This window comes from Lytechinus pictus, chromosome 9 (assembly GCF_037042905.1).
Source record: "Lytechinus pictus isolate F3 Inbred chromosome 9, Lp3.0, whole genome shotgun sequence".
NCBI lineage: Eukaryota > Metazoa > Echinodermata > Echinoidea > Temnopleuroida > Toxopneustidae > Lytechinus > Lytechinus pictus.
This window is the reverse complement of record NC_087253.1, coordinates 17,192,916-17,215,954: the sequence shown is the minus strand read 5'-3', so window position 1 is coordinate 17,215,954 and position 23,039 is coordinate 17,192,916. Positions and strand designations below refer to the sequence as shown.

The 23,039-nt window shown below is 36.1% G+C and overlaps 1 protein-coding gene across 2 annotated transcripts in view; it reads left to right on the top strand.

The window, feature by feature from the left end:
- The first annotated feature begins 3,350 nt into the window (after positions 1 to 3,350).
- Positions 3,351 to 23,039, top strand: part of LOC129267638 (zinc finger protein 652-A-like) — a 31,178-nt gene continuing 11,489 nt past the window's right edge. For both annotated transcript variants that reach the window (XM_064104824.1, XM_064104823.1), the window contains exons 1-3: positions 3,351 to 3,836; positions 18,512 to 19,820; positions 22,375 to 22,409. In XM_064104824.1, the coding sequence (XP_063960894.1) occupies positions 3,640 to 3,836; positions 18,512 to 19,820; positions 22,375 to 22,409 (1,541 nt within the window). In that variant the 5' untranslated portion in view covers positions 3,351 to 3,639. The remainder of the gene's footprint in view (positions 3,837 to 18,511; positions 19,821 to 22,374; positions 22,410 to 23,039) is intronic.

Genomic DNA, 23,039 nt, shown 5'->3' with positions numbered 1-23,039 from the left:
TTTGCATCACAAACTTTAGGTCAAAGGTCATCTGTCAATGTCATCAAAGGTCATGTAAAGGTCATGACGCGCGCGTATTCGCGCGTCAAAGCTAAAAAAATGCTCAAAATGGCCTATAAAGATTTTTGGGTACGTTTCAGGTCATTTTAAGCATTTTAAAATTATGCGCGCGTAACGCCATAACGCAACGCAGAAACACCGTTTTTTTTTTATATCATTGCATTGATAATATAATTCTGAGCAATTTGATACCTTGATCAACCTTCTATGACCATTAATAACGAAATTAACACCCGTTAAAGTTTGCAGCACGTGTGCGCGCGAGCTCTCACTACAGGCCATATATGGGCAAAAACATGCCTATTGAAAATTCACTGTAGCTTTTTAAATAGTCCGTTGACCCCCAATTTTTTTTTCATATATCGATAGAGTATGAGTTGTAGATTTGATTTCATGTCACCATTGTCCCTCAATTTGATCATGACGTCATCAAAATTGCGCCTAAACTGAAAATTTCATTTTTTTCAAAAATGACGTCATCAAATTTATGCAAATTTGATCATAACTCCGTAAATATTGATTGTTTTTCGCCCAGATTTCGATATGTTGTAGTTTAGAATGTACTCTTTCTCCTCAGTTCACATGAATTTTCATTTTGAAAAACGCATCATGGCGTAAAACGGCGATGAAAAGAGGCATGTCATTTTTCCTCATTTTGCGTGTAATCTCTATGGGACATGACTTTTTCTCAAAACTAGATTCTACATTCCTCTATTTCGTGAGCTATATCTCCATTTTTTCTTGTAAGTTATCCCTGAGCTTTTAGTATGTTGTAGCTGAGATTCTTAGCTTTCGGATCTGTTGCCTTCATTTCTCGATCAGATGCCGAGATCCTGCCCGTTTTTCGCTTACAAAATTGGATTTGTAATTCTCAAATTTCTTTACGTGTAATCTCTATGGGAACGTAAAATTCCTATGGGGACTATCGTGGCTCAATGGATAACGCTTACGCACTTGACTAGCGTCCTCGGGGGCGCAGGTTCGAGTCTTGGGGTGAACAAGATGATTTTTTTTTTCTTTTTACCACCTTGTACATGATCCTTTATGACAATTAAAAGGTATAAAAGTTAAAATTTAGCAAGATAAAACAGATATACTTTTTTTCATACTTCAATTGTCATATATTAATGAGACCTTTTTCACAGTGCTTTATCATCTCCCCTCATCTCCCGTCTTTCACAACTATTCTATCCATAATGAACATTCCGTTGTCATCATGATGATCATATTGATCCACATGAACATGGTGATAGTGATCATGATGCCGAGAATAAGGACAGACCACCTAATTCGTCCGCATGACGAATTAAATTCTAGTTAATTCTTATTTTTATCAAATTGCAGTAGCCAGCGCAAAGACTTAAAAAAAAATTTAGTCTGTCTCCCTCTAGAAATTTGGAATGCGTCCGTTTTATTCGACTTCCGCAAATGAGCATGGAAATATGGCTCCCGAAATCCTGAAAAATCTGAAACATCCTTCATGACTCGGGTAAGCTAACTATCATATATATATATATATATATATGTATATATTTTTATCATACACAATTTTTAATCTAAATTCGATGTCATATTATTTTTTTAATGCTCATTTTCTGTAATTTTAACCATAATATCTTGCTCAATCACACGACAATTACCGATGACGTCAAAACGCGCGTGCATTTATTTTTATTCGGCAAGTGCAGCACCCGCAGTGGATACCCTATTATCAAGATGAGACTCAAGTCAAGAGGTCTAACGTTAATCTATTAAAGGGGAATCCAGCCTTGGCCATTAAATGTTGTGTTGGGAAGGAGAAAAATAAATTAAACGGAATGGTGAAAGTTTGAAAGAAATCGGACAAGCAATGAGAAAGTTATAGCTGCTTTGATATTGAGATCACTATATGATGGAAGTGGATCGTATTACTGAACACTTATCATGAATTCAATCATAAAACACACTATTCTCATAAGCTTCATCAATCTTTCACCATTTAAATACACAATTACCTACAAAATATAAATATGTAAAAATTTTGCTGAAATTGTTTTTTTACTTACGATATTAGCTTCCAATCGGACCCCTCTTCGCATGTGAAATATTTTGGTCACTTGAAAAAGGTATCGTATTACTGAACGTGTATTTTCTATGGGAAAAGTTGAGAAAACAAAATCACTGATGAGCTATTTTGACCATATCTTATTATTTTTAGAATATTTAGACTTTGAAAATTTGTTTTTGACAATTTTTCATCATCTTCCTATTCAAGTTCTCTTTGGAAGGATGTTGCAAAATTTGAGCTTATGAAATTATTTTCTGATGCGTATGATGCGCACGTTCGGTAATACAAGGCCGGTCGGTAATGCAATCACTCACTTTAGATTTCAAATTGGCAACTGGGTAAGTAAATTATGACAAGGGGCAAGGACAACTTTCTCATAGGCCATGTACTTTATTATCAGGGATTTGTGGTTTTCTCCTAAGTACCCATTCCCCTGGGGCAGTAATCTAAATATAACCCTGGTAGTATATTGTTTTATGTCCTCATGAAAAAAAAAAAAAATTGAAATACATGTAGGAGTGGGCTATACATGGGTCAAAAATACTTTTTTTTTAAAATTTTGATATGGCAACAGTCTCTTTTATTCCTTGTAATGTATCTCAACAGGAAATGACATTATTTTTTGTCTCGGGTCCGAGAAAAAAGTGTGCCGCGCGAAAATCCAAAATGGCCGCCAAAATCCCCCAAAATCACATTTTTGGCCACAACTTCTTCATTTGGTGGTCTTTTTCTCTGGTTTTGGTGTCTATTCAAATGTATTTTAGGGCAGGCAATTTGTTTTTCCTAAAATAAGTACTTTTAAACCATTATTTGTAGAGTTAAAAGCTGATTTGACCTAAATTTACCAATATTTAGAGCCCTTTTTCAGCCAAGTAAGTTTCATTGTCTTGTGGTTCTTGCATATTGGACGATACGAGTTCAACAATAGCAAGCAGCTTCATATAGCTACATTACTTTTATTCCTCTACTTTGGGTTTTACGGATATTTGCAAAATATATCTTATTAAAGGGATCGTTTAACTTTGTGAGCAACCGATTTAAAAAAATCTCAAACTAAGATGAAATATGTTTATGAGTTTATGTATTTGTGTCTAAAAACACTGGAAATCGTCTTTATTTGTGATGAAAAGTTGTAAGTTGGTGATAAATTATGATTATATTGTCAACCGTCTACTAGACGAGTTTTCACATTCGTAATTCAAAATTAAAAATGTGTGCCTCCCTCTGCGTTGAGATCGTACATATTTCTCAAGAGAAATGTCAATCAACGTCATCGGGGTTTTCTATAGCGCGCGCTCGCTGTTTGGCTTGCTGGCATTGCTGGCTAGCTGTACTGTCGAGACGTGGCCGCGGCCGGCCCGTCCGGCGCCGTAGGCCGCCGGGGCGGGCCCTGGCGCACATGCATGGTCAAACCGTAAACATTACATTCAGCGCAACGGAACCCACGTATCACTTCTCACTGCTTCTGCGATCTGCATTACTTACATTGTCATTTTACTGCCTTAATTGCCGGTTCAAACGGTAGTCGAAGTATGGACCAGGAGGTGAAAGTTCGTTTGAAAAGAGGAAAAACAGACTCCGAAAAAAAGGCGACGAGGAGAGAGCGCAACAAAAGATACGGTCAGAAAACGTTTCAGGTTCCAGTTGAACTCACGAAGGAGCTGAGGAGAATCGGCGAAGTGGAAGGGTTGTCATCCGACAGGGATGTTCTATCCCATCTCGTATCTATGTAAGTAACGTTTGATTGTTGGGTCAAATTCATGAGAGTGAAATGAATGTAAATATTATTAGATCTAACGTTAGAATACCAAGCAAGACAATAAGATGTTGTGTGTCCGGACACAGGCATGACAGGTTGTGTGTCTGGACACAGGCATGACATTGACAGGTTGTGTCCGGACGATCAATTTTATCGTTAGAAACTGCCAGTACTGGTGCCGTGGGTGTAGCAGCGTTACTTATAATAATAAATAGAGTGATTCGTACATGTGCCTTACAGATCAAACATGCAGAGACATATACACCAAGTCACCAGGATGTGCGGGAAACTCACACGTTCCACATTTATGATGTCTCGTTCGCATCACAAAACATGTCGTGGAGAGCACTCCTGAAGGCGAAGAGCTAGCTAGCTAGAGCTGTACGTCTAGGTATGTTCAACGTTCGCAAAACAGGGCTGGCCCACGGAATCCTTTAGGCTTTACACTTTACAGACCGCTTCGAGAGCGAATGCATCGAATGCACGTGTATGCATCGCATGAAAAAACACCCCACAAGCTCCGCCCACACTCGCGACAGTGCGAATGTCAACGTGATAACTCCACCTACTTTATCGCTTACATCACAAGGTGGCGCTGTGTAATTTCGATTTAAACTGAATATAGATCGCGACTCAACGGTCAAAAAGTGAAATTTTCTTTCCAAACATCGCCCCAGAATTTCGTCGTTTAAAAACCCTTCCCGAATATATTATGATCCCAAACTCTCACATAGGTATTTTCAAACTGTAAGTCAAATGTTCATACCATTTTCATAGAGCAATATGTTTTTTTTTAAATTGGTCACAAAGTGAAATAATCCCGAATACACCCGAAGAATCAAAAGTATTTTATAATGCCTTTTTGTGCTCATCATTGTAAAGGGGAAGTATTACTAGGGTTACTAATCAGCTATATAACTTCACTTTTCAAAATAGTCATTAGAGTTTGCAGAAATCAGCTCTCAAAAATGATTTATTTTCATGCCATATTTCGGCCTTCCACCGGTCCTCTTGCGAGCTCCAGCTGAGTGACGTCACACAATGAGCAGTGAGCAGCTGAGCTGAGCTGAGCAGCCCATTGAAGACGATCTTTCCAATCAGCGTTTTTTGCTCTTAGAATTGTTTATTCCTCACAAGATTGGTCTTGTTATATAGATAAAAGTTTGAATTTACTGAACAGTGAAATAAAGTGCACATTTAACGTATTTTGGTAACCGATATTTAGCTTAGAAAAAATGATTTTTTTTTTCAAGAAATATATGTGAATAAACAAAGCATATTTGTCTCGCCTGCATAGCAGAGCGAGACTATAGGCGCCGCTTTTCCGACGGCGGCGTCAACATCAAATCTTAACCTAAGGTTAAGTTTTTGAAATGACATCATAACTTAGAAAGTATATAGACCTAGTTCATGAAACTTGGCCATAAGGATAATCAAGTATTACTGAACATCCTACCTGAGTTTCAGGTCACATGACCAAGGTCAAAGGTCATTTAGGGTCAATGAACTTAGACCATGTTGGGAGAATTATTTTCAAAATCTTAACCGAAGGTTAAGTTTTTGAAATGAAATCATAACTTAGAAAGTATATGGACCTAGTTCATGAAACTTAGGGCATAAGCAACGAACGTAGAGGGCAGCAACACACGACAGTGTTGCTTTTAGGAAGGTCCACTCGATACGCGCTTACAAATGAAGTGCGCGCACAATTTGGTAGGCATGCCAACGAAACCATGAACCGACGCGATACATTCAGAGATTAATAACAAAATAGAGGTAAAATAACAGATTATGACAAGACTAAATCCCAATAATAGAAATAGAAAAATATAAAAACAATTGACAAAAAATGTACCACATTTCAAAATTAAAAATATTGCCAGATTATTGTCTTTTGTTTTTTTAATTCTTCAGTAAACAGGATTGATTATGCCATCAAATAAACCAATCTGCTAATTTCACCCCGATTTAGTCAAGCTCATTTTGTGACCGCTATTAAGCTCCGCCCCTCACTCAGCGCACTTTTTTAGTAAATTGTAGAGTTGATTTTTTTTTATTTCCTCATTTTCAACATTTTTACTTGATAGACTTTTACAGCAAATATCACGCATACAAATATTCAATATTCATTTCTGTATTTTTCCTAAAATATTACGTGGTGGTGAAAACAATTTCATGACTTTCGCATATCAACATGATAACAAATATACGTGAGGTTGAACATTCTTCATCTATGTTTCGCTGCACCACATTAATGCGCCTACACAATCCAGCAACAGTGCCATCGCTTGAGTGCAAGCGCCATGGCTGACCGCGCCAGCGCCCCGGCCGGCCGGTCGATGCGGAGGTAGGATACGGTTGGCTGGTATTTGTGCATGCTAATTGCACAAATTAGGATGAAATTATGGAATGAAAAAAGTAGCTGTGACATATACCTTCGTCTCTTGATAGTTCACAAGTCAAGGCCCGTCAAAACATATATGGCTCAATACTGGACCAGATAATTTTGGTCTGTTAATGAGGTCTAACTTTAGACTAGGACTTACCTGGGCTTGAGCTTGACTGGTGGCCGTATTCGAGCTCTGTCTGATGTCTTGCAAAAAAGTTGGGTCGGATTTGTGGATATCGATTAATTCTTTTATACTTTCAGACTCCGATCTACACTGTAGGGGAAATTCGGATCCTAACCTTGATCATTTATCGTTGCAACTGGCAGTTAGTGCCACATCAATGACAGATTAAGTCCATATCGTGCTAAGTCGAGTAGCGTCTAGATATCCTGCCAGTCCAGCTAGTGCGGCCAGCATTGCATTTGCGCAGTACGCGCACCGATGTGTCCCGGAAGTTTCGGCGCGGCTATGCCAGAAGATCAAGGTATTGGCTCTCGTGTTGGCTGGTGTAGCTTTGTAGGGGCAGCGAAATTAAGCAGAAAAGAGGTAATTCAATGTCATCAGACTATGTATGTTTATTGATGTGCAAACTACAAGAATCATGATTACGTTTTGTCTTACTTTTTTCAAAAAATAAATGAACATTTATTAAAGAATATTTACATTATTTCTTGGAGTTTTCAGTATCCATAAAAAATAGTAAAATTGAACAAACGAAAAAAAATCAACTCTACAATCTACCAAAAAAGTGCGCTGAGTGAGGGGCGGGGCTTAAGTGGTCACAAAATCTGAGCGGAGTGGACCTTCCTAAAAGCAACACTGTCGTGTGTTGCTGCCCTCTACGTTCGTTGGGCATAAGGTTAATCAAGTATTAGTGAACATCCCGCTTGAGTTTCAGGTCACGTGACCAAGGTCAAAGGTCATTTAGGGTCAATGAACTGGTCAAGTTGGGGGAATTTGTTGAATTACTATCATAACTTTGAAAATTTATGGATCTAGTTCATGAAACTTGGACATAAGGTTAATCAAGTATGAGTGAACATCCTGCCCGAGTTTCAGGTCACATGACCAAGGTCAAAGGTCATTTAGGGTCAATGAACTTTGGCCAAGTTGGGGGTATTTGTTGAATTACCATCATAACTTTGAAAATTTATGGATCTAGTTCATGAAACTTGGACATTAGGTTAATCAAGTACCACTGAATATCCTGTGCGAGTTTCAGGTCACATGACCATGGTCAATGGTCATTTAAGGTCAATGAACTTTGGCCGTGTTGGGGGTATTTGTTAAATTACCATCCTAACTATGAAAGTTTATGGATCTAGTTCATAAAACTTGGACATAAGAGTAATCAAGTATCACTGAACATCCTGTACGAGTTTCAGGTCACATGACCATGGTCAAAGGTCATTAAAGGTCAATGAACGTTGGCCATGTTGGGGGTATTTGTTGAATTACCATCCTAACTGAAAGTTTATAGATCTAGTTCATAAAACTTGGGACATAAGAGTAATCAAGTATCACTGAACATCCTGTACGAGTTTCAGGTCACATGACCATGGTCAAAGGTCATTAAAGGTCAATGAACTTTGGCCAAGTTGGGGGTATTTGTTGAATTACCATCATAACTTAAAAAATTTATGGATCTAGTTCATGAAACTTGGACATTAGGTTAATCAAGTACCACTGAATATCCTGTGCGAGTTTCAGGTCACATGACCATGGTCAATGGTCATTTAAGGTCAATGAACTTTGGCCGTGTTGGGGGTATTTGTTAAATTACCATCCTAACTATGAAAGTTTATGGATCTAGTTCATAAAACTTGGACATAAGAGTAATCAAGTATCACTGAACATCCTGTACGAGTTTCAGGTCACATGACCATGGTCAAAGGTCATCAAAGGTCAATGAACTTTGGCCATGTTGGGGGTATTTGTTGAATTACCATCATAACTTTGAAAGTTTATGGATAGAGGGAATGTAATGTGGACATGGGTGTAGTTGACAAGTCTTAAGTCACCGTTCAAATGTCATTTATGGTCAATGAACGTGGTATTATGTCATTATATGAATGGTGTTTTTGTGAATGATTATTTTATTGTAGTTTTCAAAGTTAGCACTGCTGCTATATTAAATCGCGTAATGCAGGCGAGACTGCCAGAGGCGTTCCACTTGTTTCACTTAGAAATCACACTTGCGTCACATTAATATTATAATCAATATAAAGCATAGACATTCTTCTTCACGACTGAAAAAAAATTATGAAATTTCATTACGTAGCAAAGTCAGGAACCACAAAATAACACGGCAATATCCATCGCGAAATGATTGAAATTGCAGTTGAATTGCCGAAACATGATTAGCCCACAGCGGCGAGCGAACTTTGTTTTATATATCTTAAAAATCCTATCACAGTAAGAATAATGGTCTATGGCCAAACGTGTTGGCCATTGTTTTGTCTTGTGCGAGGACCCTGGTTCAAAACTCGGATTTTTCCTGTTATATTTTTTTTAATTCCTTCCCGTCCCTACCCAGCTTTTTTTCTCTTTTTATCTTCTTGTGAAATCCTATTCAGACCTGTATTTTTATCAAATCTTACTTCTTAATTGCTGCTTTTGATTTTCAAGTTCTTGTTTAGATTCTATTCTTATTTGGGATGGGAGGGGTAGAGGATGAGTTAAAAGTCAAGTCCACATCAACTAAAAATTATTTGAATAGAGTAATTTCCCTTGCTGTCTTTACTCAAAACAGTTCGGGTTGTAATAAAAAACGTTTTTTATTAAAAAAAACAAATAAAACGCTTTTTATTGTTTTAAAACGTTTTAAATCGTTTTAAAACGATTTTTTCTCCAACGAACGATGTAATTTTCTGTAAATCAATTAAATTGTACTCTTAATACAGTATGATTTAAGCTCTTGATGTTTTAAATACATTTTTGGAGTAAGTAAGAGATGACTACAATTTTTGTTACTGAATTTCCAACAGAAAAGTTCATATTTTCCCCCAAATAACTAAATCAAGGAAATTGAATGCCGAAAAAGTAAGTTGACATTTCATAAGTTTATTCCTCATACATATGATGTAGTCTCAGGTTTTTTTAGTCTTGTCAATCTAGGGGGTGAGAAGAATTCGCACAATGTAAGAAAATTACATAATCTATAGACTATAGGCTTTCAATGCTTAATTTCATTTACTCAATATGCTTTATTTCATTTGAATCAATTATACAAATTTTAAGTAATAATAATAATAAAAGTCCGCTTTTATATAGCGCTTAATACATCGGAACGACATGTCTAAGCGCTTTAAAGATTTATTACCACAGTCATCGGATTCAATCAGTCATTCCCGCACAAAATGTATGCACATCCTCCACTCCCTGGGTAGTATTCAAGTCAGTCGCCAGTGAGGCGCACACAGTACTGGACAAGCTACAATGACTTTTACATTCTACCGGGTACCCATAAGTGCATGAAATACAAAATTGGGTTTAAATCTGTAATATTAGGCCCTTGAACTGCTTATTTCTTTAATTGAGGAATTGTGATCAAATTGTTTTAACTGTTTTTTTTTACATATTTCTTATCTACAGTTTTGTGGTTATTTTTGTGTTTTTTTAATCGTTTTTTTAATGGAAATTATTGGCAATAATTTTCCAATCATTAACAAAAGGTATAAATATTGATACAGATAAAAATGTTGGCGAAAAATTTGCATTGGCTTTATACATGAAATCACGATATTGAGCAATTCTGGTCTGTCATGCACTTGTATTATCATTGAGCTATTAATGTGTTGATAGCTCCATGGTAATATCATAACCACATATCCATGCATGTATCCAAAAAATAGTCTTGAACAATATGGCGTGGCCCTATTGTGCTTATGGATTTATCATTGAAATTTTTAAGGGGGCCATTAATGCTGAAAATTTCATCAAAATCGGATGTAAAATAAGAAAGTTATGACATTTTAAATTTCGCTTATTTTTCACAAAACATTTATTACAACTCAGTGATGTGCAAATGATATTTCAAGTTTTACAGATTTGATAATAATGACCAACTTGACTGAACCAAAAAATGTTAAAACAATGGTAGTTCCACACATGTTCAGGGAGGAAAAAAAGGTATACTACATTAAATTACTTTTCTTCATCTTTTACGAAGCGCAAAGTTTCACCTACTTTCGTGTGTACCTCAAGGTTACAATGTCAGTTATACAGTCTATTTGCAAAATATTATTATGTTTGTGCAACACTTCCATTTCATTCAAGTACTACTATTACATATTTGAGCTCATTTTAAATAGTGTTTCTTTCCCTGTCTAAAAGTGAGCACAACACTCAGATGTTTGTTGAAATGAGAATATTCTTAAATATGGATTGATGTGCACAATTGAACAGGAGGAAAGGAACATGACAAAGCAATGGAGAAAGGGAGAATAAGGGGGGAAAGAGAGAGGAGAAAAAGAGTGGCGTTGAGAAAGAGATTTAGTTAAAAGAAAATAATAAACCAATTAAGAAATAAAAGTATAAAAAATAAATTCATGTAAAATCACATCCATGCATATCTATAACACACAAGTCTATGAGGTGTTTTAAAACACGTTTTTTTTGTTAAAAAAACAGGCGTTTTAAAACGCGTTTTAAAACATGTTTTAAAACACACCGTTTAAAACGCGCCAACCCTGTCATATACACAAAACAATGATATGCAAATTAGAGTTGATTATGTCACATCACATTCGTTTCTAATTTTTTGTGCATTTTATTTTTTATTCTTTGCAGATTTGACGATAGGAAACTCTTCATCCGATCACAATAGGTTACATTTACGGAACTGCAACTCTAAATGTTATTTGGAGGAATTAAAATCCCTCCAAAAGTTTGTTAAAGAAAATAATTAGAAAATTAAATATTTAATCTACATGTCATGTACATATATCAAACAACAAAATACAAAAGAACTTAGTGCGTGTGACATAATCGGTTAGTGTAATTTGCACGTCAACACAGATGAGCATATCATCGTTTTATAAATTAGGCAAAATTTCTCAATGTTAAAATAGTAATTATTTAAATTTGAATAAAAGTTTTTATGAAATTTCCAGCAATATGTTATTTTTCTTTAAATTCAAATGAATTTTTGATTGTGTGTACTTCTCCTTTACTCTTAATGTTGGGAATGCATGGCAATATTTATCCAGAAACAAAATTGTCTTAGAATATGCAAATCAGTAACTGGACAAATGTTCACTTTTCTTTCATCCAGGCCACTTCCTCACATCCACCAGGCTTACAGTCTTATAACAAAAATGATGAACCATCACACAACAGCACACATTCACAGTGCTTCACAATTAAAATTTCACTTCAATTTCAATTCAATTTATTTTTCTCAGTATAAGAACAATATAAATAGTACAAACATGAAATAAATCAGACATTGACATAAATAAAGTATTATACTGAAAGGGTAGCAGCCAAAAAGAAGTTAACCTTATGTACGGCCGTCCCAAATAAAATAATACATTATTTGAACAATTAAAGTAGAAAAGGGGAAAGAATTACCTAACTAACCCAAACAAACAATCAGAATAATAATTACATACATGTTCATACATGCAATAAATATTGTGGAAAACAAATAAAAGGCATACCCATATTCAAATACCGTTTAAAAGGACAAATATATTATACCTTTCAAGAAAAATCAGCACATTAGATATCTGATAACAAAACATAATTATGGGGCACAGCACTGCAAGAAACTTATGTTCAATTGCAAATCAAGCGTAAGTCTTAAATCCAAACTCAAGCGTAATGAGGTCGAGTTGCAATCGCAATTCAACTACATGTTTGTGTTTAATCAAAGGACTTACCCTTGATTTGGGACGTGTGATTGAGTAGAAAATTTCTCGCAAAATGCCCTAGTAACATTAAAATTGTTCTTTCGTTTTAAATTGTGTGTTCTTATTTTTGACAAGCTGTATTCCTGTCCAAGTCAAATTTCTTAGTTCTCTCCAAAACTGTGCTCAAAATTGTTTCCAAGATCGATAAAGATAAATTTTCTGTTGTATCATTTTCAGTCTAAAACTTGCAAACCGTAGCTCCTGGAAAGAGTGAAGAAAAAAATGGCTACATCCAAATCATAGACATAGTAAAAGGACATGATGGAATCTCCCAGATTGAAGTAGCGAGCAGAGACCAGAAGTCACCAGAGTCAGCAAGTGTGCAGATCTGTGTGTAGGAGAGAAAAAAGAAAGAAATAGTTTTAATAATCAAATCAAAGTATGAATTTTATTATCTTGATGATTGATGATGTGCGGTGGCATGTAATTCCCGGTCAGCAACAAATAATGGTAGGTTTAGACTGTGAAAAGTTCCACTCAGAACACTTACCTTGACTGTTGTGGATGGATCAAACAGCGTATCCCTGCAACATCGACAGCAAGTGAATGGGCCCGTCCAGCTTGCAGTTTTTCAATAAACACAGTGACTGGACAGTGGAGTGGAGCAACACAAGTAATGAAGACTGTCGAGTGGACAAAATCGGTCTTAACAGTTCACAATTCAATAAAAACGGTCAAAGTAACACAGTTCTGGTTCCCTTATAGTCTGAAGATGTCGAAAACAGAAATCGGATATCACAATACATGAAGAAAACGGTAAATTCGAAGAAATATAGAGACCAGGAAGGTGGATCAGTGTCTTATGCACAGAGAGATGATATGCGAGTCGATCATGTGACGTCATTATTCTCTACTGTTTTCGACCGCGTGAGACGTAGGTGTGGGGGTGGCTGGGGGGCTGAGAAGGGTCTCTAATAATTTTATTTCTTGCATTTCCACGACATCTATAAGACTTTTTAGTGACATATTTGTGTATAAAACGGCAAGACCTTTCCATTCATATATAATTTGTCTATAATCATCACTTTCGTGAATTTTTTTTGTGTGTATACTTTAAATAAAAAAATGTCATTTATCCATAGGGGCTACACAGTATACAAATTACTGTACATACTGCACTGCATACACATATACATGTATGTCCATGCATTGACCACCATGACTTATAACAAGGTCTGCATATAAACAATAATGCAAGGCTCGACATTAGCAGTGGCCCGTGGCAACCAAAAATGAGAATTGGGCCACCAAAATTCCTCTAAAAGTAAACACTTGGTGGCCCGGTTGGGCTACCAAAGTTTTGATAAATTGTAATGTTCTCTATTGTTTCAGGCCACTAAATTTGCTTAGCAGGCCACCAAAATTATGAAACTTGATGATTTTGTTGGACAGATCGGGCCACCAAGAAAAAATGTTAGTGTGGAGCCTTGAATAATGTCATAGAAATGAGCTCTTATGTTTAGAATTAGATGCTTCAGAAATTGAAGATATGTTTTGTCTCAGAAATTGAAGACATGTTTTGTCAAATGTGCTAATTCATCGGGCGGAGAGATGAGGTACAATGGATTTATAGTCAACCCTACATTATGGCATTTACACTGTAGCTATAAAAGGTGCAATTATGGTAACTTTGCCATCCCATGGTAACTTGCATGGAATCCTTGATTCTGATTGGCTGTTGATCAGCATTACCATGGTAGTTACCTGACCCCATAAACATACGGTAGACACAATATCCAGGTAAAAATATCCTCCAAATCAAAAAGATATGTCTAAAAATGTGATGTACGTACTGTATATGTGATGTTTATGTGCAATTTATGTTACTTCGGGTGACATCATGTACATCAGCTGACAAGTAATTAAATTCCAATTCTCAATCTAATTCTAAACCTCAGGAGCTCATTTCTATGACACTATAGTTTATATACAGGCCTTGTTATATTGGTCAATGCATGGATATACATGTATGCAGTGTACATGTAGTATGTACAGTACATTGTATACGATATAGCCCCTATGGATAAATGACATTCTCTTTTATTCAATAAGATGCATTTCGCAAATATCCGTAAACTCCAATTTAGAAGAATAAAAGCAAGCTATATGAAAGCTGCTTGCTACTGTTCAAATAGTATCGTCTAATATCCAAGAACCACAAGATGATGAAACCTAATTTTTTGCTGAAAAAAGGTTCTAAAAATTTGTAAATTTAGGTAATATCACCTTTTAACTCTACAAATAATGGTTCAAAAGTACTAATATTAGGAAAAACAAATTGCTTGCCCCGAAAAACATATGAATAGACACCAAAACCAGAGAAAAAGACCACCAAATAAAGAAGTTGTGGCCAAAAATGTGATTTTGGGGGGTTTTGGCGGCCATTTTGGATTTTGGCCCGGCACACTTTTTTCTCGGACCCAAGACAAAAAATATTGTCATTTCATGTTGAGATAAGGTAAAAGGAACACAAAAAATCTGTTGCCACAGTAAAACCAAATATCACCCATTTATAGCCCACTCCTATTTGAAATAAAACTTTTGGGAAAAATGACATTTTAGCCATAATATGTATTGGAGTACATGGAAGAGTAGTCCTTGCCTTACATCACTATGACATCCCATATGCGGCCAATTTGAAGTCTCCATGGGTATAGTGATTACCAATATTTACAACTTTTAAAAATTCATAACTTTCTTGTTTGTCCAATATTGTTCAAACTTTCACCTATCAACTTGTCTGATTTTTCTTTTCCTTATAAAAACAAGTTTTTATTTGGGTTGGATTCCCCTTTAATATCTAGTAACATAGCCTATATCTAAAAAAAGTGGTAAGACTAAGAGTTCCATATGCACCAGCACCCCCCACTAAAATTGAAAATAAAAACGTGGAGAAGGTTCAGAATAATATATCTAGCCCTAATATAGGACATATATGATGGGCATGATGGGGGAGTGGAATGAAAATACATACCAAAATATAATTATGGCTTTATTCCGTCAAATTTCGAGCAGGATCTAGTGCGTGTAATTGTCCATAGACATCGGTTTATTTAGTCAGTAAAGGGTCTGTGAGTCGAGACTAGTCAAACTGATAATCGTTAAAATGCCCCTTCCGGTATCAGCGCTTCTCGCTAGCATAGCGGGAAAGGTCTTGACTGCAAATAAAACGAGGTGAGTTCGAGTCCCAACTAAGGTAAGAAACAGTAAAAATATGATAGAAAAATCTGAAGTGAACGAACTGGAAGTCTCAACAATCTTTTGTTATTTTTGGTGGGGGTGCATATGGAACACTTTCCAAAAAAGTAAGACTAAGAGATCCAAATCCAAAACTTCAAACTCTTAATCTTTATCACTTCACATCAGGTACGGAAATGAAGGACTTCTGTAGATTTACCGGTCTTTACTTCTGGTAATTGACGATTATCTAGACAGTTTAAACTTGTGAGACTTTACGTGCGTTGAGAAATGGCGGTTTTTAATCTTTCCCCCCACCAAAATTTATCTAACAGATATACATTTCCACTGATTTAGCTTCCACTACTTCTGTAGGCAGTTTGTTCCAGTCAGAAATTACTCTTGACTAAAAAAATTTACTCCTAAGGTTCAGGCGAGGTCGTCCTGTGAAAAACTTGAACTTGTGACCTCTAGTTGCTGAATGGATTGCTGGTGTGAAGAATGTGTCACTCGAGATCCCAAACTTTCCATTTAACAGTTTGTAAACAGTAATCATATCTCCTCTAGACGTTGCTCATACGGTAAGCTCTGGAGACCAGGGGCCTGTTGCATGAAAGGGTCTTTTGTAGAACCATTCCACGTAAGAACAAGATATCGCTCAACTGTTTCACAAAGCCGAATTGGGCGATACGAAGAATGGTCCTTGGAAAGACACCTCCAGACATGTCCTACGTAGGCATGATCTTCTTTGCACACCGCCCGCCACCGTCGGCATTGAGAGAAAATGCGTTTACGGCAAGCCACACTGACATATCACCTTTAAACATTTTTTGGGGTTGCACACTGATACATTTTATCTGGGATGGCGCCAAGTTATTTTTTATATGGGGGCTAGTTGTCATCAAATTCAGGTCGTCTTTTTGCACGGCAAGACGACCAAAAATAGATGTCATTTTAACTTCTCCGGGCATTAGGTCCGGGGGTAATGTAGGCCCATAATTTTTTTTTTATGTTTTCTTTTATTCTCCGTCCTATCCCCACACCATTTCCATTATTTTTTTTGAAATATCGAAATGGGCGGCACTATCTCTATTTCTCATTATAGATAATTAAACAAATTTCTTTACTATGAAGAAATTATGTAAGGTAAAAAATGTTTTTATAACGTTCAGCAAAAAAAAAAACACGATACAAAACTAAAATGTTAAACATTGTAAATCATTCATTTATTTTTATTTCATTTTAATTATGATTACCGGTATTTGTTTTTTGGTGAGATTAATTTTAATCAATGAAAATTAATTGTCGGATTTGGGCTAACTTGAGATGTGAAACAGTGAAACAAAAAAAACAAAAAATCTGCAGTAACAAAATAGCTAATTGAATTTAAGATACAGATTAGGCCTATAGCTTACAAATCCATCACAATTATTACAAATGAAGATAAGCTAGTTCATTAAAGAAAAGATTATGGAAAGTCCATACAAAGAGGGGCATTTTAAATCGTAGGGTAGCTAGCCCCTTTGGGCCCCTATGTAATGTTAAAGCAATAATGTAGTCTCTACTCCTCAACTTTGAAATGTTGAACATATATTTTTATATTCTTAAACCTTATATTCTTGTATAAGCTTCCATAAATTAAGTGATCAACTTTAAAGATGACCAACGTTTATGATCATTATAATATATCGCATTATTTCTGTAAATAGTATTTTTCCATTGCGGATTGCACACCTTTTTCTATGTTTTAATTGTTATTTCAAAGCACTACTTTATCCACTGGGACATGTTTGCAGCAATTTTCATATTTTCCTTGTCTTCGGTTACTCATCATGCAACTGAGGTATATTTATACTCTAAACACTCACATTTGTATTTCTTGCGTTATATCTGACAATAAATAAATAAATAATATTTTTCACAGGCAGCCTCTCATATTTTCCTTTTTAGTCTCATACAATCAGACACTGTTGATTTTGTTTACTCCATTCAAACCCTTTTTTTACCTCAACAGATAACATATTAACGCATAATTTGCAAAATCATTATCATATATATGTATTCTATAAAAAATCAGTATATTGAACTAATAAAATGTAGAAATTACTTAGTTAAACAATTTTTATGTCGGACAAAGGTCTCTTTCGTTGAAATATCAATGAAAGGTGTCTCTAAAAGGACACCGTGTTCTAAATAAGGGAAATTATGAAAATTTCGATTTTATCCAGTTATGTTTGTGAATCTTGAATTTTTTTTCTCTTTTTACCTCATAAAGTAGGCTCCATGCATCAATTCTACAATCAGTAATAAATAAAACATTATTTGATCCACTTTTATTGAAATATATGATTTTATGAAAAGTCGTCATTCCGAAATAAAAGGTTCAGGTGACGATGAAGACTAAATATTTTTCCGATACTATCGATATAAAACGATGTCGCGGACTTGAAAGACAAAATTGCCTTCGTGAAACGGAAAGCGCTGATTTGTCGCCAATCTTTCTATCTCGGAAGAATGGTCCTAGGACGTTCCTACGTATCACTCATCTCGTCATGCAACAGGCCCTAGGAATCATGCGAGTAGCTTTCCTTTGCACCTTTTCTATTTTGTCTGCATCCATTTTGAATCTCACGTGCCATAAAACGTTCCCATATTCCAGATGAGGTCGAACCAGAGATACAAACAATATTGGTAATATTTCCGGGGTTATTTGAGAATAACAGATTTTCTTCAAACCTTCGCTAATATTTTGAATTATTTTTTCTGCTATGATTACAACAAACTTTTCTTCAGGGTGAACTTCCCGTTGAAAAAGAGATTTGCAAGGTGAAGGTGTTGTGTGATTTCATACGAACTATCATCTTACAAATTTTTTTTCTTCCATTTCGTACCATTTACCTAATGAATATTTAAGTGAGGGTGCTACGACAGTTTCGAATGTGCCGACATATGAAACTGAACGCCAACTTTATGATACAAGGAAGATTAGCCCCCACTGTATTTAATCAATTTCCCTACCAGGAGTTTGCTCCACAAAAGCCCTGGTATTCTTAGTACCCTTCTGGTAGCTGATGTTACCATATTAAACCTACTTGTAACAACTACACAGTAAACTTTAACTTCATTCTATTCCCCCCCCCCCCTTTTTTCTTGTCATCTCCAGATTTGTAGGTACAAAGAAGAAAGACCAAGCAACCCAAACCATTCAAGATGTATTCAACTGTTGCCACTGTGGTCTACCTCAAGTCAGCAAACCCATGCCACCATTAGCAAGGATACAACCTGCAAGTCAGCATCTTGTGAGCTGCCAGCCTACCAAACCTTGTCAACAGACAGTTCTTTTGGCGGCAGGAATAAGGATTCAGTCGGGACAACAGCAGACTATTCAGCGTAGCGATGACATTTATCGCCCTCCTCCTCTCTCGGGTGTGCAGAAGCCTTCCACCGTTAAAGTCATCAAGGTTATAAAATCGAAAGGAGGAGTTCAGGGGCAACTGTCAGGCACTTGTTCTCATGCTGTGACAAATGTAATGCCAAGTGGTCATCTGCTACTTGGAACCCCGACAGGATCATCTGTGTCCTCAGTAGGTGCTGCCACAGGGTCGGGTAAGAACCTCCGAACGATAGTTGTAGACGTGCCTGCTACAAAATCATCAGGATTTCTCAGGAATGTCCCAACAGCTCTTAACAAACTTTCAACATCATCAGTATTGCGCCCTTTCAAGCAAAGCAACACCGCTTCATTGTCAAATCTGGTTGATCCATTGTCTTGTGGTGGCATACGTATCTCTGAATCAATTCCAGTGGTGAAAACTGAACCGCCTGAAGACCTTGAGCAGTTGCGTGGTCCAGCGTTCAGACAAACCAAATGTGTTGACGAAAACGATGACGATGAGGATCACGTCTACGATGACGGTAACATAAATTTGGACCACGAGAAAGAACTAGAGTCTACCAAAGAGGTTTGTGAATCGGTAGATCATCCTGCGACAGTTACCGTGAAAAAGGAAGTTTTCTCTGATGTAGAACAACCGGACACAAAGCTTTCTGAGGAGGAGGAATTCCTGTATGATCCAACGCAGGATCAAGGAAGCAAGGCTGGGCAGTCTTCTGGAAGTGGAGGGCTTGCAGAAGATGAGAAAGCAGATGCTGAAATGGAGGATGAAGAGGAGGAAGTTTTCTCTGATGTAGAACAACCGGACACAAAGCTTTCTGAGGAGGAGGAATTCCTGTATGATCCAACGCAGGATCAAGGAAGCAACGCCGGGCAGTCTTCTGGAACTGGGGGGCTTGAAGAAGATGAGAAAGCAGATGCTGAAATGGAGGATGAAGAGGAGGATGAGGATTACAATGAAATGGAAGACGAGATGGAAGACGAAATGGAAGATGAGGAAGAGATCGACTATGAAAAACAGGAGAAGGCTGACCCTACCTATGATCCATCAAGCAGTAGGGGCAAATCTTCGGTTCGGGTAATTATTCTTGGGTGAATTTCAAATGTATAAATAAGTATAAATTGAATCCTTTAAGTTGTTTGCACCCAATCGCAGAGAAAGCGCTGCTTGTTATTTGTTAATAAAAATTATAAAAATAAAAGATGCACATTCAACTTCAAATGGTCCAGTACAGACAATTTTATCCAAGTCGATATTATGACCCAAAACTCATACAATTCCAAGAAATACGGATGCTTCTAACAATTTTTTTTTTCATTCACGATGGAAAATTATTTGAGAGGATAAGAGTGTTGTGCCATTGACTGAATTTGAATTTCTAGAAAAGTGAATTAATATAGAAAGAATTTATTAAAGCTGAAATTATTAAAAGTCTGTTTGAAAAAGTACCGAGTGAGCTTCAGAAACTAATATCACATACATTGAACCTTTCCCTTTGGTGTTCCTTTTTACCACTAATCCTTTTAGTTTGTTTTTCTTAGACACAGACTTTTCTCTGTTTTTTTTTTTTGGGGGGGGGGGGGGGGTGGGGATGGTGGCAAGTGCCCAACCACCCATCTAAGCGCAAGGGTTTCTCCCTGAGCTTTATCGAATGCGAGTGACCTTTTTGGTGTTGAGGTTTTTAGTCTGCGCAGACTATTAGTAAATCACAGAATTTAAGATAAAATTTTATGTTAAACATTAAGGAGACTGTCCAGATTTTTTTTGATTTACCCCATTTGGCAAAAGAATGGGTATGCATGTTAACTATTTTTAAAGGACAAGTCCACCCCAGAGAAAAGTTGGTTTGAATGTAAAGAGAAAAATCCAACGAGCATACACGTAACACTGAAGCACTGAACTTTCATCAAAATCGGATGTAAAATAAGAAAGTTATAAAATTTTGAAATTTTGCTTAATTTCACAAAACAGTTATATGCACATCCGGGGGGCCGTTTCATAAAGCTGTTCGTAAGTTAAGAGCGACTTTAAGAACGACTGGTGATCCTTTCTTTTGGTAAATGGTATACAGCATAGACGATGGTTTAGCGCGTAAGAAAGGATCACCAGTCGTTCTTAAAGTCGCTCTTAACTTACGAACAGCTTTATGAAACACCCACCTGGTCGGTATGCAAATGAGGAGACTGATGACATCATCCACTCAACTATTTCTTTTGTATTTTCTCCTCATTGTCAATTAAACAGATTAATTCCTCCCTGAACATGTGGAATTACCATTATTCAATACTATATGTCACAGTAAAGTTGGCCCTTATTGTCAAATCTGTAAAAAATGAAATATTATAGAATTCAAACAATAAAAAACAAAAGAAATAGTGAGTGAGGGACATCATTGACTGCCTCATTTGCATATCACTGAGTTGTGCATATTACTGTTTTGTGATAAATAAGCGAAACTTTAAAGTCATAACTTGTTTTAAATCCAATTTTGATGAAATTTTCTGTAATATGCTTGTTTTTTTAAATTCTATATATTCAAATCAACATTTTTCTGGGGTGGACTTGACCTTTAACAAAATTTGTGCCAGTGTAACAGTATTTTATTTTCAGTTTTACAAATACAAGTGGCCGTATACTTAGATTTTTATTCCAGGCGCACTCAGTCCACTTTTGGCACATTTAAAGGGTATGTTTGTACCCTGACCAAAAGTTGGTTGTAAATTTGTAATAAATGGAAAAATAAATTGATAAAGGTTTGATGAAAATACATCAAAGAATAATGGAGTCATGAATCTAAAAGTTTTTATATCACATAGTATTCTTTGACAGATCTGAAATCCTTGATTAATTTACTTCTCAATTTTTTTCCGCTTTTATTGAAACCAGCTTATTTTTAGGGTGAACTTCCCCTTTAAAGGGGAATCCAGCCTTGGTCATACATGTAAAATGTGTTGGAATGGAGAAAAATAAATAAGAAAGAATAGTGAAAGTTTGAAAGAAATCGGACAAGCAATGCAAAGTTATGGCTGTTTTAAGATTGAGATCATTATAAAGACTATATATGTGTAGATTTCAAATTGGCAATTCGGTAAGTAAATTATGACAAGGCCATAGGCCATGTACTGAATTATCAGGGATTTGTGGTTTTCTCCTATAAGTACCTATCCCCCTGTGGCAGTAATCTAAATATAAACCAGGTAGTATATTGTTATATGTCCTCATGAAAGAGAAATATAATTTGAAATTTAAAACTTTTCAATAAAATTACATTGTAGCCATTTTAGATATTGGAGTACATGGAAAAGTGGTCCTTGCCTTATCACGATGACATCACATTTGCAGCCAATTTGAAGTCTCCATGTGTATAGTGATTACCAATATTTACAACTTTTGAAAATTCATAACTTTCTTATTGTTTGTACGATATTGTTCATACTTTGACCTATCGACTTGTCTGATTTTTATTTTTCCTCTAAAGACAAAGTTTTTATTTGGGTTGGAACATCAAACTGTCAGTAACATGATGTCACATGATGATGCCAAAGGAAGACTTTCATTTCATTTATTATTCAATATAATGCTGTAACAATCTAATGAATGTCCATTCTTTGTTTTTCTCCTCTATTGACAGCGTTCAAAGAAAGGCAAAGATAATTCAGATCCTACGTAAGTATTAATATCACCTCCCCCCCCCCCCCCCGAAAAAATAAACACCATTGTAGCATTTCATGAAGAGTTTTGTCAGTGATTTTCACTGACAGATGAGCTACTGAATACCCTCTAGTCTGATTTTGCTGAGTGCAAATTAGTCGGTAAAAATCCGGGGGGGGGGGGGGGAGTCAGAAATCACATGCATGACCCCCTAAAACGGGTTTAAAGGTCAAGTCCACCCCAGAGAAAAGTCCAACAAGTATAACACTGAAAATTTCATCAAAATTGGATGTAAAGTAAGAAAGTTATGACATTTTAAAGTTTGCTTAGTTTCACACAATAGTTATATGCACATCCTGGCCAGTATACAAATGAGGGGACTGATGACATCACGCACTCACTATTTCTCCATGTCATTTTAAATCGAGTTTTATTCCTCCCTGGACATGTGGAATTAACATTGTTTAACATTATGTAGTTCACTCAAGCTTTACATTATTGTCTGTATAAATTGAAATATTGTATAATTCAAACAATTAAATCCAAAAAGAAATAGTGAGTGATGGACACCATAGACACTCGCATTTGCATATAACTCTGTTGTGCGTGTAACTTTTATGAGAAAAATTTTAAATGTCTTGACTT